The following is a 16,112-nucleotide window of genomic DNA, read 5'->3' on the forward strand; positions in this document are numbered from 1 at the left end:
AAGTCATAGAGGTCTAGCCTTGAGAAAGTCCAAGGACAGTGCCCAGGCCCTGAGTTGAAGGCCCAGGACTGGCAAAATAAATAGATGAATAAAACTCTGATAATTGTTGGGCACGGTGGGTCACACCTGTAATCCTAGCTACTCAGGAGGCTGAGATGTGAGGATTGCAATTCAAAGCCAGCCTAGGCACTACAGAATGTGGGACTCTTATCTCCAATTAACCACTATAGAAAATAGGAAGTGGGACAGTGACTCAAGGGGTAGGGCGTAGCCTTGAGCTGAAGAGCTCAGGGACACAGCCCAAGCCCATAATGTCCCATGACCAACATTAAAAAAAACAAAACAAAACAAAACAAAACAACAACAAAAAACTCTGATAATCTACAGTTTACTTAGAAGGTAAGCCAAAGTAACATATAAATTTAAGGAGATATTTTAGCACACATTTTTGTGTCCAACATAAAGGGAGAAGATAAAAATATATAGGAGAATTATAAAAGACAGCCTTACTGAAAATCCTAAGCAAAAATTTCTGGATAGTCATTTCTATAAAGGAAGAAAAAAGACCCATTAAAGATAATAATAATAATTATTATTATATAATATTATAATATTATAATTATATAATATTACAATTATATAATATTATACAATAGTAATAATTATTATTATTTTGTCAGTGTTGGGACTTGACATCTGGGCCTGGACCCCATCTTCAGCTCAAGGCTACGGCCCTATCCCTTGAACCACAGCACCACTTCTGGTTTTCTGGTGGTTAGTTGGAGATGACAGTCTCACAGTATTTTCTGCCCAGGTTGGCTCTGAACTGTGATGCTCATATCTCAGTCTCCTGAGTAGTTAGGATTACAGGCATGAACCACCATTGCCTGACAAGAAAATTATTTTAAGAGAAAGATAGCACTGGTGGCTCATGCCTGTAATTTCAGCTACTCAGGAGGCTAAGATCTGAGGATCATGGTTCAAAGCTAGGCCAGGCATGAAAGTCTTGTGAGACTCTTAATTCCATTTAATCCACCAGAAAACTGGCAGTGGTCCTGTAGCTCAAGTGGTAGAACACTAGCCTTGAGCTAAAGAGTTCAGGGACAATGTCCAGGCCCAGAGTTCAAGCATCACAACTGACAAGAAAAAAAAAAACTATATATGTGTGTGTGTGTGTGTGTGTGTGTGTGTGTGTGTGTATACACATATGTATATATACATATATATATTTATATTTATTGAGAAATAACATTATGGGCTTTTAATTGAGTAAACAAATTACAAAGAAACAAGCTACAGTACAAAAATACTAAAAGTTAGTGTTTGATTCTTAATGATTTCAGAAGCCCAGTTGTATGAATTATACTGGATATTATTTCTTCCATTTTCCCCATTTTCTTTTACAAAGACATTACTTACTAATTACTAAATTGTAACTCTACAGAGAATGTTTGTCAAAGTGATGATATTCCTTCTCACCCTAGAAACGACCAGCTCAGACTACTAAAAGTGTATTCCTTTCCTATCATTTTCGCTAAAAGAAAATAAAAGAAAATGAATGACTATAAAAATAAAATTCAAGGACTATTTTACAACCTGAAACACAGTATCTCTAGTAAGATACAGTTATTAAATCTCTAGTAAAATATAAAAATATCTCCAATCTCAAGTATATAATTTCATAACTTAGAAACATGATTATTAATTCTTTTTTGCATTTTTGTGGGTCATAAGGGCTTGATCTTGGCCTGAGTAGTCCTCGAGCTCTTCAGCTCAAGGCTACCGCCCTACCCTAGAACCAAGCCCTACTTCTCATTTTCTAGAGGTTAACTGGGGATAAGAGTCTCAGATCCTTTTGTGCCCAGCTGGCTTTGAACCTTATCCTCAGATCTCAGCCTTCTGAGTAGCTAGGATTACAGGCATGAGCCACCTCGCCCAGCCATGATTATTAATTCTTAAGGCCAAATATCCACATAACAATTTACCTGGCTCTTAGCTGCATTTCCAATGGCTCGAGTTCTTGATCCCAAAGATATACAGGCCCTAAATAAGAAAATTTAAAATTTTTAAGTGGTATTATTATACTGTACTCGTTACTCTTTATATACAAGTACATTTAAAAGGATTACAATAAAAGGCCGGGAGTTTGGCCTAGTGGTAGAGTGCTTGCCTCACATGCACAAAGACCCAGGTTTAATTCCTCAATACCACATACATATCAAAAAGCTGGAAGTGGTAACTGAGGCTCAAGTGGTAGAGCTCTAGCCTTGAGAAAGTCCAAGGACAGTGCTCAGGCTCTGAACTCAAACACAGGGCTGGCAAAAAGAAAAAAAAAGAAAGAAAGAAAGAAAGAAAGAAAGAAAGAAAGAAAGAAAGAAAGAAAGAAAGAAAAGGATTACAATAAAATAACGATTAGAAATAAATTAATATTTTTTTGCCAGTCCTGGGGACTAAACTTGGTATATGGTACTAAGGATTTGAACCTGGGGCTTTGTGCATGTTAGGTAAGCACTCTACCACTAGGCCAAACTCCCTGTCCCTAAATTAATAATTTTTAAATAATGTAAATTAAAAACTTACGTAATTTGGAAGTGATGCTGTGGCTCAAGTGGTAGAGTGCTAGCCTTGAGCACAAAGAGGCTCAGAGACACTGCACAGGCCCTGAGTTTAAGACCCACAACCAACAAAATTTTTTTTTAAAAAGTTGTATTTTTTAACTTTTCTTAGTAACAGAATGGTAGTCAGAATGTTAGAATTCTTTAAAATGTTCTAAAAATTAATATAAAAGTTGACTTTCAAATTCTATTAGTTTATGAACTATTTTTAAAATTAACCATGTTGGGCCGGATCGTGGCCCAGTGGTAGAGTGCTTGCCTAGCATGAATAGAAGCCCTTGGGTTTGATTCCTCAGTACCACATATAGAGAAAAAGCTGGAAGTGGTGCTGTGGCTCATGCGTTAGAGCCTTAAGGAAAGCCCAAGGACAGTGTTCAGGCTCTGAATTTGAGCCCCAGGGCTTGCAAAATAATAATAATAATAATAATAATAATAGTAATAATAATAATATTTAACAAGGAAAGGCTACTTAGATTTCTAGCATACCCCTGCCACTTAATAGCTAAAACACCTTAATCATTTAGAAATCACATAATCATTATGTAGTTCAGTTTCCTGTTTAGAAGATATAACGCAAGGTTATGTGAGAATTAGGAGAATGAATATAGGTAAATTCTTTGAATATTTGTCACATAATATACAAATGATTACTTAATTACCACATTTAAATGTAACATTAAAGCAAGAGAGAATTATATTTTCATTAATAACATTCATGTTTCTGATTTTAATTAACTACAGTAATCTATCAATCAACCAACATTTATAAGCACTGTCTATGTGTATGTGTGTCTGTAGATAGATAAGATAGGTAGAAAGAAAGATAGATATACAGACAGACAGACAGACAGACAGATGCCATAGTTTTTTTTTTCTTGGAGAGCTTATCTATTGAAAAAATATAAACACACAGAATAAGTAAGACTGACAACTATCACTTATAGACAATAGGGTTTAGGAAAAGCAAAAGGAAACCTTAGTTCAGACTTGAAAGGTGGTTAAGAGCATTATCTCTCTTTCTACATACATACATTCATACATACACACATATGTATATACATGCACATATATATTCCAAATATATACATATATATTCCATATATGTATATCTTTCAAATATACATATATATATACACATAGGTATGAATATAGATATATAGATACATTCCTAGTACAAAGGTATAGTTGCATTTGGGTATGGTTAGTCTCTCAAAGGTTCATGTGCTAGAAACCTGGTACCCAATATAACAGCATTAAGAAATAGGGCAGAATAGGAGCACCATCCTCATATGGGATCAATATCCATTTCACACGAATAAAATAGATCTCCTCTGACTGGATTAGTTCTCAAAAGAGTAGGCTACACTATATGCTTGCCCCATTTTACACATGGGCTATGGCTCAAGGGTAGGATGGTAGCCTTGTGTTGAAGAACTCAGGGACAGCACCCAGGACCAGGGGTAGGGTGGTAGCCTTGTGTTGAAGAGCTCAGGGACAGCGTTCTGGCCAGAGTTTAAGCCCCCCCCAAAAAAGGTAAGTGGTAAGTAGACTGATGATGTGTTTTGTTACATTCATATTAAAAGACTATTCAAAAATAGTCTTAGCTGCAGGTTCTGTTGACTACCTTTTCCTGTTAGCTCAACAAATCTGATTTAAAAGAAAAGGCCAAGCCGAGCCAGGCGGGGTATCTCACACCTGTAATCCTAGCTATTCAGGAGGCTAAGATCTGAGGATCAAGGTTCAAAGCCAGCTGGAGCACTAAAAAGTCAAAAAGTCCTAAAAAGTCAAAAAGTCCGAGAGACTCTTATCTCCAATTAATCATCAAAAAAACAGAAGTGGCCCTGTGACTCAAGGGGTTGGGCAGTATTAGGAACAATGCCCAAGCCCAGAGTTCAAGTCCCACAACTGACAAAAAAGAAAAGAAAAAGGCCAGAATGTTCACCAAATTTTTGTTTGTCAAAGACAAAATAATAGGATATACCTGAAATGGAAGAGTACTCATCTAGCAACTGTGAGGACTTGAATTCAAATTCCAGTACCAGAGAAAAGACAAAATAATAATATCTGTATACAAGTTTGAAATGAATACTATTTTTGTACACATAGATATGATGTGTACTTATCTAAGATGAGTACTTAGCTATGTTTGAGAGGATACTTTTAAGACTGGATAAATGGGACTACATTCAACTGAAGTGTTTCTGCACAGCAAAGGACATAGCTAGCAGAAGCCCACAGAATGGGAGATCTTTACTAGCTGTGCACCAGACAAGAGCCTCACATCTAACACATACTTAGAGCTCAAAAAATAATTAAACCCTGGGCTAGGAGTTTGGCGTAGTGGTAGAGTGCTTGCCTAGCATGCATGAAGACCCAGGTTCAATTCCTCAGTACCACAAACAGGAAAAAAAAAAGCCAGAAGTGGTGCTAAGGCTCAAGTGGTAGTTCTAGCCTTGAGAAATCCCAAGGACAGTGCCCAGGAATGGCAAAATAAATAAATAAATAAATACATACATACATACATACATACATACATAAACAAACCCACTCTTCAAAAACATATCCTCAAGGGGACAACAAACCAGATAATAAATGGGCTAAAGAGAGACTTCTCAGAAGAAGAAAGAATAGCCAACAGGCACATGAAGAGAGATGTTTAACATCTTTCGCCATAAAAGAAATGCAAACTCAAACATTTTTGAGATTCCACCTAACCCCAGTTAAAATGGATAGAGGGGACTCATTCCTGTAATCCTAACTATTCAGGAGGCTAAGATCTGAGGATCATGGTTCAAAGCCAGCCCAACAATACAAAGCAAAACAAAACAATACAAAGCTACAAAGCTGTGAGACTCATCTCCAGTTAATCACTAGAAAATGGGAAGTAGGGCTGTGGCTTAAAGGTAGGGTGGTAGCCTTGAGCTGAAGAGCTCAGGGATAGTGCCCAGGCCAGAGTTCAAGCTCCGTGCCCCACCCCCCCAAATGGCCATTACCAAGAAAACTAAAATAACAGATGTTAACAGGGATGTGTCCAGATGGGAACGCTACTACACTGTTGGTGTTCAACTGCTCAACTGCTCTGAACAGCACTATGGAGGCTCCTCAAAACACTAAACATAGAGCCTCCCTATGACCTGGCAATCCTACTCTTGGTCATTAGCCAATACACCACAAACTGGGCCACACGAAAGCCCAGCATTGTTTACCATAGCCAAGATATGGAATCGATCTAGATGCCCCTCAGCGGAAGAATGGATCAAGAAAATGTGATATATATATATATACACAATGTAATTCTATTCTTCCATCAAAAATAATATTGTCCCATTCGTAAGGAAATGGAAAGACTTGGAAAAAAATTATATTAAGCAAAATAAGCCAGACACAAAGAAACATAGGTTGCATTGTTTCCATCATTTCAAATGATCAGAATATGTCCATACATATATAAGTAAACCCAATAGACAGTAAAACACAAAAAATTACACTTGTATATGGTAATCATTTACACCGAACGAGAGGATCATATAAACTGAAGCTTACTGAAATGAACTCCAAGAGATGGTATCTCCCCCGCCTTTTTTTTTTTTTTTTTTTTCTTTTGAACTCTGGGTCTGGGCGCTGTCCCTGAGCTCTCCAGCTTAAGGCTAGTGCACTACCCCTTGAGTCACAGTGCCACTTCTGGTTTTCTAGTGGTTAATTGGAGATAAGAGTCTCATGGAATTTCATGCCCAGTCTGGGTTTGAACCACAACCCTCAGATCTCAGCCTGTTGAGTAGCTAGGATTACAGGTGTGAGTCACCATACCCAGCTTCGTCACTATTTTTGTTTCTGTACCTTGAGTCTTCTGCATAAGTTTATATGATTTAGAGGAAGGCAAGGGGATGCACAGAAATGATGGGACAATGGCTAAACTAATTCAGCAATGATACTCACTAGACACTATGTTGAAAATAAACTATACAACTTGTGGAGGAAAAAGGTCAGGAGGGAGAAAACTAAAAGAAAATAAAGAGGTGATACTGTTCAAAAAAATATACTCAACAACCGATTCATTTAACTGTAACCCCTCTATTATCTTTACAATGAAAAAAATAAAGAAAATTACTAAATGTGCAATGTAATTTTACTTCGTTAGGCAAATAGAAACACTCCATTATATACATATAATCACATACTTGAACTAGAACCATATACTCTAAACCTTAAGAGGTAGTTTGGAACTTTAAGAAAGACTTGGGGTGTAAATCTTCAACTTAAAATATTTTAGGGGGTGTCTGGGTAGAGTGCTTGCCTAGTATGCACGAAGACCCAGGTTTGATTCCTCAGTACCACATACAGAGAAAAAGCCAGAAATGGTGCTATGGCTCATGTGGTAGAGCTCTAGCCTTGAGAAAGCCCTAGGATAGCACTCAGGCCCTGAGTTCAAGCTCCAGGACCGGCAAAAAAAATATTTTAAGGGGGGGGTGGCTAAGAGTTTAGCCTAGAGGTACAGTCCTTCCCAAGCATGCACAAAGACCCAGGTGAATATTCATTCCTCAGTACCACATACATAGGGAAAAAAAAGCCAGAAGTGGTGCTGTGGCTCAAGTGGTAAAGTGTTATCCTTGAGAAAGTCCAAGGATAGTGCGCAAGCCCTGAGTTCAAGCCCAGGACTGGCCCCAAAAAAATTTTTTTTAGGGCCAAGAATGTGATCTAGTGGTAGAATGTTTGCCTAACATGCATGAAGCCCTGGGTTCAATTCCGTGGTACCATATACAAAGGAAAAGGCAGAAAGTGGCACTGTGGCTCAAAGGCGGAGCACTAACCTTGAGCAAAAAGTGTCCAAGGACAGTGACTAGGCCCCTGAGTTCAAGCTCCAGGACGGACAAAAAATATTTAAAAAATCATAGCAAAATAGATAAACAAAAACAATTCATAGCTGGGGCACTAGTGGCTCAAGTGTGTAATTCTGCTACTTGAGGCTGATTATCTGAGGACTGCAGTTCAAAGTCACCCAGGACAGTAGAGACTTTTTTTTTTTTTGGTTTTGGTGGGTCATGGAGCTTGAACTCTGGGCCAAGGCGCTGCCCCTGAGCTCTTCAACTCAATTCTACTACCCGACCTCTTGAGAGCCAGAGCCCCACGTCCCATTTTTTAGTGGTTAATTGGAGATAAGAGTCTCACATTCTTTAGTGCCTGGGCTGGCTTTGAACCTTGATCCTCAGATCTCAGCCTCCTGAGTAGCTAGGATTACAGGCATGAGCCACCACGCCTGGCCAGTAAAGACTCATCTCCAATTAACCACCAGAAAACCAGAAGTGGCACTGAGGCTCAAACTGGTAGAGTACTAGCTTGAGAAAAAGAGCTCAGAGACTGTGCCCAGGACTCAAGCCTTACTACTGATCCTTAAAAAAAAAAATCATACAGTAAAATGAATATCTAAGAGGGCTGGTAATGCTTGCCTAGCATACATGAAGCCAGGGGTTTGATTCCTCAGTATCACATAAACAGAAAAAGTCAGAAGTGGTGCTGTGGCTTAAGTGGTAGAGTACTAGTCTTGAGCAAAAGCTTAGGGACATTGCCGAGGCCCTAAGTTCAAGCCTCAGAACTGGCAAAAAAAAAAAAATCTGAAAGAAAGATGTAAAAGTTCTACTACTCACCTATGGCTAGAGCCAAATCTTTTGCTGTTTATGGTGTCATCTTGTAAACATTTTATGCTCAGGCTGGCTTTGGTACCTGGTTTTCTATATGCATGCACACACTATCCCTTAGTTTTTTACATAAGGCTAGTACTCTACCACTTGAGCCAGTTTCATTTCAGACTTTTTGGTAGTTAACTGGAGACTTAAAAAAAAAAAACACATAGATTTTCCTGCCCAGTTGTGCTGGCTTCAAACTGTGATCCTCAAATCTCAGCCTCTTGAGTACCTAAGAATAGAGGTGTGAGCTCCCAGCATGCAGTTTCCCTACAGTAATTTTTTTTTCTTCTGCCAGTCCTGGGTCTGGAACTCAGGGCCTGGGCACTGTCCTTGTACACATTTTTGCTCAAGGCTAGTGCTCTGCCACTTGAGCCACAGTGCCACTTTCTGATTTTTCCTGTGGATATGGTAACACGGAATTGAACCTAGGGCTTTGTGCATGCTAAGCAAGCATTAGGCTATGCTTCCTGCCTTTGAGAAATTATTATTTTTTTTTGCCAGTCACAGGGCTTGAATTTAGGGCCTGAGCACTGTCCTTGGGCTTTCTCAAGGCTAGAGCTCTACCACTTGAGCCACAGCACCACTTCCAGCTTCTTCTATGTATGTGGTACAGAGGAATCAACTCCGGGGTCTTTGTGCATGCGAGGCAAGCACTCTACCACTAGGCCAAACTCCTCCCCCCTCCCCTCCCCCCTTTTTTTGTCAGTCTTGGGGCTTGAATTCAGAGCCTGAGCACAGTCCTTGAGTTTTCACAGGGCTAGCACTCTACCAATCTGGCCAAGGTGCCACTTCCAACCTTTTCTGTGTACGTGGTACCAAGGAAGCAAACCCAGGACAGACAGGCACGCCCAAAAAAATTAAGATTGGTTAACTAATTATTGAAGAGGTTTCTAAGCCTGGAAATTCATTTTTTTTCTTCTGGTTCTGGTTTCCAATGCTGGAGAAATAAAACTTTAAAATACTAGAGAATGTTCACCTGATCTCTATCCCTTTTTGTTTATAGGTTGAATCACTCAGATCAAGGAGAATGATGATTAACCTTTAGTTTGCTGAAAGTAGAATTCCCTGGTCCTTTTCTTGAAGAAAGTTGTATCTGTAGTAGATTTAAAAACATTTTCTAGAGATGAATTTATAAGTCATAAATCGGAATTACTGCTTTACCTCTTACTGTGCATAAACACCAGAAAAAGTAAACCCGGAAAACCAGAGTTCAAACAGTACTATGAGGATTACCAGATTAATGCCAATCTTGGATCATTAATTTTTTTTTTGCCAGTCCTGGGGCTTGAACTCAGGGCCTAAGCACTGTCCTTGGGATTTCTCAAGGCTAGAACTCAACCACTTGACCCACAGTACCATTTCTGGCTTTTTCTATGAATGTGGCATGGAGGAATCAAATCTGGGCCTTCGTGCATGCTAGGCAAGCACGCTACTTGCCCCTTAATGCCAATCTTTTGGTAAGTAAACATCCAAAGATTGAATATAAAAGAATACAATAGGTGAACACAGAAAAAATGGACTACAAAATCTTACAGAATATATTTGGAAAGCAGTAAAAGCACAGTCTGCATCAAGTTCCAGTCCAATACATAGGCGTTATTTTTACACTACTCTAAGAACTGTAAGGGATTTAAAAACTGTTCAACACTGATCTTAAGGCTATATTTTGTTTTTCTTTATTCACAGAGTTCAAATTATTTTTCCGTAAAACTTCACAGAGTTTTCCTCATAAAACGGAAGGTAGCAAAAGTCTACCTCTAGCTAGTCAGTATACGAACACCAAACCAGGCTATTCCTTGACAACAAACTTTCCAGACCAGGGCAGCGCCGGGTTCTGTAGACGCTGGTTGTCAGGACACCACGGGCTGCGGCTTGGGAGGGCGCAGAGCCATCGGGCTGCCCAGGCGTGTTTACACAGGGCAGTGGCCGCCTCGCCCTCCGACGACTCCCTGCAGACATCCCACCACTTTCGCCCAGGGGTGCCCACTACCAATACACGAGGCCAACCACCAGGCCGGTCAGGCCATCCCCGATTCAACACCGCGACCATTTTCCGGGCCAAGGTGGGGAGGGGGCAGAAGGGCAGCCTCCGCGCGGGGCCGGGCCCTCCTCCCGCCGCGGAGGCCGAGGCCGAGGCGCAGGCCGCCCGCCCGAGCCCGCCGCCCGCTGCCCGCCGCCCGAGCCCGCCAGAGCCCGCCAGAGCCCGCCGCCCGCCGCCCGCTCCGGGACCACCGCCGCGGGGCGGGAGCCGGCGGGAGGGCGCCCGCCGCGGTCCGTCCCCTGGGGCGCGGGCGCCGGCCCCTCGCGCCCGCCCTGCGCCCCCACTTACGGAGTGCACCTGTCGCTGTACTCGTTGGCTATGGTCTCGATGCCGCCGCTCCGCGCCACGGCGATGTAGCAGTTGAGGAAGCCGAGATCGATGCCCACGACAGACATCCCGCCGCCCAGGCGCCTCGGCTCGGGGCCGGCGTCGTCTCCTCGGCCGGTGCCGCGGGGACTGCGACTCCTACGGGAAGCACAGAACAGAGGACGCGCGTGGCGACTCCGAAATCTGGGGCCGGACGCCGCGCAGCTGCGGAGGTCGAGGCCGCGCACCCAGCGCCTCCGCGGCCGCGTCCCGCCGCCCCCGCCTCGCCACTGCGGTTCGGCCGCCTCCAACCGGCGGTTACGGGATCTGCGCCTGCGCGCTCAGCAGCGGGCGGGGAGGGGGGGCCGGGGGGAGCGGGGGGGGGGGGGCGGGGGCGCGAGCCGGCGCCGGTCCGCGGCACCCGGGACCGCGACCTCGGCCGCGGCCGCCGGCGCTGCGGCAACGGCTGCTGGAGGGGCCGCGGGCACGAGAAAGACCCAGGAGTGGACGTCGCGTCGCCCGTCCGAAGGCAAGGCGGTGCCGACCGCGAGGGGAGGAGGCAGGAGGCGCGGCGGCGGGGCTGGAAGGCCCGCGGCCCAGCGCGCCACTGGCCGGCGCATCGGTGCAGGCTTTCTGGTCGCTCAGCAACCGGAGACGCGCCCGTAACCGCGCCGGTTGCGACCTCCGCCCCGAGTGGCCGCCTCTCGGCCTTTCCCGTCGCCAGCCCGCCTGCTGTCGGCGAACCCACCCGCCGGCCTCGACGCCCCGAGGGGCCCCTGTGCGGCGCGTCCTCACCGCCGCCGCCGCCGCCGCCGCGCCGGGCTCTGTGGGGGTGGCGCCCTCCGTGCCCGGCGCCGGGCTCTGTGAGGTGGCGCCCCCTGCGCCCGGGGCCGGGCTCTGTGAGGTGGCGCCGTCCGTGCCCGGCGCCGGGCTCTGTGAGGTGGCGCCCCCTGCGCCCGGGGCCTCTGCCGTGCCTGGCCAGGGTCAGGTGGAGAGAGCAGGGCTGGGAGCCCTGTTGCCCGAGCTGGGAACCTCTGCCCACCCAGCAGCTCGCTTTGGGGGCGCGCTGACAGCCCCAGGGCCCTCCTCACCCCTGAGTCCTCAGGAGAGGCTCCTGGTGTGGGCCTCCTTCCTTGGACAGGCACCGGCCAGCCGAGGCTGCCCTTGAAACACGAGACTCCGTAGACTCACCAAGCTGGGCTGCCCGCTTCCTCCTGGTGAACGTCTGCCGTCGTTCCCTGGTCCTTTATGTCACGTTCTTCCTTGGTGCCTTTTGTGTCCAGTGTTTGGGGTGTTTCCGGCTCCCCAAAGGTTGCCATCTCAAAAACAGGCGTGCTGTCACCAGATAGTGTAGTGATCCTGTGCGTAGGGGGCCTCTTGAGAGAACTTAGACTTTTCACTAGGAAGAGTACGATGGCAGCAGCAGCAAGTGTGGTGATAGTGCCTACCAGCGTTGTTAGGATGAACAGCAGATCCATTGTCCAGGCCGATGCCGAGGACACGGGAATGGGCGCTCTAAACTAACCATGCCCCGGAGAAACGCGGATGGATGGACTGGGCCCTACCTGACTCTGGTCTCCGAAACTCCGCCAGACTCGGCCTCCCAGCAGGCAGTGCGAAGCAGCGCAGGGATTGGTTGTTGCTGTTTCCAACAGAACCCTGGGGCCCCATAGCTTCTACTACTCAGTTGCCTCATCCAGTCATCATCCTGAAGGGTGAAGAGCCACCACCGTATAGATTTGTTCCCCAATATCTTGAAACTGCTAGGATCATTCTAGTCTCTGATTCCATTTCTCATCCATGATGTCTGTGAAACTTGTGGTGAAAGAACGATTAACCCATTAAAAATAATTTACAATATTAAAGTTAAAAACTTGATGCTGGGAAGAAGGAATTATCATTCTTACAAATGATAGGAGGGCATGATTGTTGAGAGTACATAGTAGTAAAAGATGTAACAGGCAGGCCAGGCGCTGGTGGCTCACATCTGCAATCCTAACCACTCAGGAAGCTGAGATCTGAGGATTGAGGCTCAAAGCCTGCCCAGGAAGGAAAGTCCCTGAGACTCTTACCTCCAATTAACCATCATCATCAATAACAACAACAAACAAGTGGGGTAGTGGCTCAAAGTGGTAGAGTACTAGCCTTGAGCAAAAGAGCTCATGGACAGTGCTCAGGCCCCAAGTTTAAGACACAAGACTGGCCAAAAAAAAAAAAGTTGGGGGAAGGGAAATGGGGACCAAGACACCAAGACATGAGAAAGGGTATCAATGTTTGTGAAGTAATGTACCTTCTGTCTGGTGAATATAATGTAACCCTTCTATTAATTACAATTACAATAAAAATATATGGAAATAAGACTTTTTTATAGTGACATGGATTTGAGATGTAGATTTGGTTTGTGATTACACATAGGATATTCACCAATGGGGGTGAGTCTTTCATTTTCCTACTTTAACTCTTCCTTTTGACACCAAATTCCACTAGTAGCATGGAAGAAGATGAAGTAGGTTTTTTTGGGGGGGGGGGCTTGAACTGTCCTTGGACTTTCTCAAAGCTAGAGCTCTATCATTTGATACACAGAACCACTTCTGACTTTTTCTGTGTGTGAGGTACTGAGGAATAGAATCCAGGCCTTCATGCACGCTAGGGAAGTACTCTACCACTAGGCCAAACTCCCTGCCACTTTGATAGGTTTTTTTTTTTTTTCATATATTACTCTTTAATTAGACTTCCATTTTACAATATGTTCTTTGATAAAGTTTTTATAAAATATGCATATAAACCATCTTGGACTGGAACTTATGAGTAGATTTATGATTACTGGTCAAATTTAGTGTTGTAGTTATTTCATGATTGTTGCTATTCTTGGATAGTGGTCATAGATAGATAGATAAGATTTTTTTTTTTTTGCCAGTCCTGGGCTTGAGCTCAGGGCCTGAGCACTGTCCTTGGACTTTATTTTGCTCAAGGCCAGTGCTCTGCCACTTCAGCCACAGTACCATTTCTGGCTTTGTCTATGTACATAGTACCAGGAATTGAACCCAGGTCTTCATGCATGCCAGGCAAGCACTCTATCTACCACTAGGCCAAACTCCCGCCCCTCTTCTTTTGGTTCTTATCACTACCAGTTTGCTGAAAGAGCTTTTGAGGTTTTAATTTTATATCTTTTTTTGATTCATTTGTTCTTGTATTCCCTTCTATATTTTTACTGATTTTTTCTATTGTTCAGCATTAAACACCTAGCTCATTGATATTCAGTCTTTCATTTTCTAATCCATACATTTTGGTGCCATAAATTGTGCGTTGGTTCTTTTTTAAACAGATGTGTAAGGTGGAAAAGGACTGGTGGAACATCTGAAGAAATATCTTTTTCCTAAGACATTAGCAATCTGGTATTTATTTCGTCCTACCTGTCTCATAGGTTCATTTTTAATTGGAGGAAGAAAAATTACACCATCCCTTATTTCAGCTGTAAGATATGGGCAAGTACTTCCTAGAAATACTTTAAAGTCATCATTACAGAAAAAAAAATCCTTAAATTTTAAGTAATGAGTGAGCCAAGAAACAGCTTTTGAGTATTAATCCCACATTGCAAGAATCTTCTGTAAAGTACCTTTAATGTGTTTGCATCTGCTACAAGCATAAGGACATGTGGATTTTGGCACTGTAAGTTGGGTAGCATTACACACCTAAACACACCAACTTATTCCTACGAGTATTTATCCACGGGGAGGTCTGGGGGCTGGGAGGTTGGCTTAGAGGTAGAATGTTTGCCTAGCATGCACAAAGATCTGGGTTTGTTCCCTTAGTGCCACATACACAGAAAAAGCCGAACGTGAAGCTGTGGCTTAAGTGGTTCTAGCCTTGAGAAAGCCCCAGGACAGTGTTCAGGCCCTGAGTTCAGGCCTAGTGGTAGAGTGCTTGCCTAGCCCTAGCATGCATGAAGCCGTGGGCTTGATTCTTTAGTTTCACATACAAAGAAAAGGCCAGAAGTGGTGCTGTGGCTCAAGTGGTAGAGCACTAGCTTTGAGCAAAAGTGTCCAAGGACAGTGCCCAGGCTCTGAGTTCAAGCCCTAGGACTGGCAAATAAAAAGAATATGGAAATAAGAGGTTTATCTTGTGTGATTGTTGTTCTTAATGTACTGTTATTTCTTTTCTCTTTTATTGCCCTTTGGTTAATCTCATATTATTACTATATCTGACCTTGTTACCTTGTATATTGTATATATATATGTATATATATATATATATTTGATTGTTTGAAGTAGGAAAGGGAAGGGGGGGAAATAAGATGATTGGGAGGGGGTGGAGGAAAGAAAATGGGGACAAAAACATGAGAAGGGGTATCAATGTGTGAGAAGTAATGCACCTACTATCTGGCGAATATAACTGTAACCCCTGTATACAATAAAAAATTAAAATTAAATTTTTTTACAATAAAAAAATTTAAAAAATGAACAAAAGCAATTCTGATAAAAACTGTACTCACAGCTGTGTACCAGTAACTATAAATTCTAGCTATTCAGGAGGCTGGGATTTGAGGATTGCAGTTTGAAGCCAGCCCCAGAAGGAAAGTAACACTCTTTTCTCTAAGTAACCACCAACACACAACAATGGAGCTGTGGTTCAAGAGGCAAAGAGTAGGCAGTTGTGGCATTGTAACTAAATAGTATTCTCGGCATTTTAAAGAAACATCTACTCTTCATTCATCTTGCCTAAAATACACATTGAGGAACAAGTCAATAGATGTCTAAACTGGCAAAATAAGTATGGAGAAGGAACTTCTTGAAATGATGTGTCCAAATATCACCTTCCAAATATATATATATATATATATATATATATATCTTGTCCCCTCCCCCCTCCTCTCTCTGTCTAGAGGCTTGAACTGTGGGCCTGGGCGAGATCCCTGAGCTCTTCAGCTTAAGGCTAGCGTTCTACCACTTGAGCCACAGCACCACCTCTGGTTTTTTGGTGGCTAATTGGAGTCTCAGGGACTTTTATACTCGGGATGGCTTTGAACCTCAATCCTCTGATCTCAGCTACCTAAGCTCTAGGATTACATATGTGAGCCATCCCACTTGGCTCTATCATATGGTTTTTAAAAGATGAGAACATACATTAAATAAATAGCCTTAAAAAGGAGACTGTTGGGGCCAAGAATTTGGACTAGTGGTAGGGTGCTTGCCTAGCATGCACAAAGACCCAGGTTCAATTCCTCAGTACCATATACATAGAAAAAAGCTGGAAGTGGTGCTGAGGCCCAAGTGGTAGAATTCTAGCCTTGAGAAAATCCAAGGACACTGCTCAGGCTTAAGCCCAGGACTGTCTAAGTAAGTAAGTAAGTAAGTAAGTAAATAAATAAATAAATAAATAAAGGAGATTGTTGCTTCTTTCAGCATTATGTAATTTAATTTTGATCATACATGTAAGAAAAGAATTTTAAATTAACAGAAACAACATATT

The 16,112-nt window shown here is 43.4% G+C and overlaps 1 protein-coding gene across 2 annotated transcripts in view; it reads right to left on the minus strand.

Moving 5' to 3' along the window:
* The window catches only part of Hspa4l (heat shock protein family A (Hsp70) member 4 like), a 54,071-nt gene extending 41,870 nt beyond the window's left edge, over positions 1 to 12,201 (minus strand). The window contains exons 1-3 of one of the 2 annotated variants that reach the window (XM_090356974.1): positions 11,835 to 12,201; positions 10,626 to 10,802; positions 1,986 to 2,043 (exon numbers count right to left, since the gene is read on the minus strand). In XM_090356974.1, the coding sequence (XP_090213100.1) occupies positions 1,986 to 2,043; positions 10,626 to 10,802; positions 11,835 to 12,121 (522 nt within the window). In that variant the 5' untranslated portion in view covers positions 12,122 to 12,201. Of the gene's footprint in view, positions 1 to 1,985; positions 2,044 to 10,625; positions 10,803 to 11,391; positions 11,458 to 11,834 lie in introns of those variants that run through there. The other variant, XM_090356975.1, reaches the window with a different exon arrangement.
* Between the last annotated feature and the right edge of the window lie 3,911 nt (positions 12,202 to 16,112).

The sequence above is a fragment of the Megascapheus bottae genome, chromosome 23, assembly GCF_031878675.1.
Source record: "Megascapheus bottae isolate mThoBot1 chromosome 23, mThoBot2.hap1, whole genome shotgun sequence".
Taxonomy (NCBI): domain Eukaryota; kingdom Metazoa; phylum Chordata; class Mammalia; order Rodentia; family Geomyidae; genus Megascapheus; species Megascapheus bottae.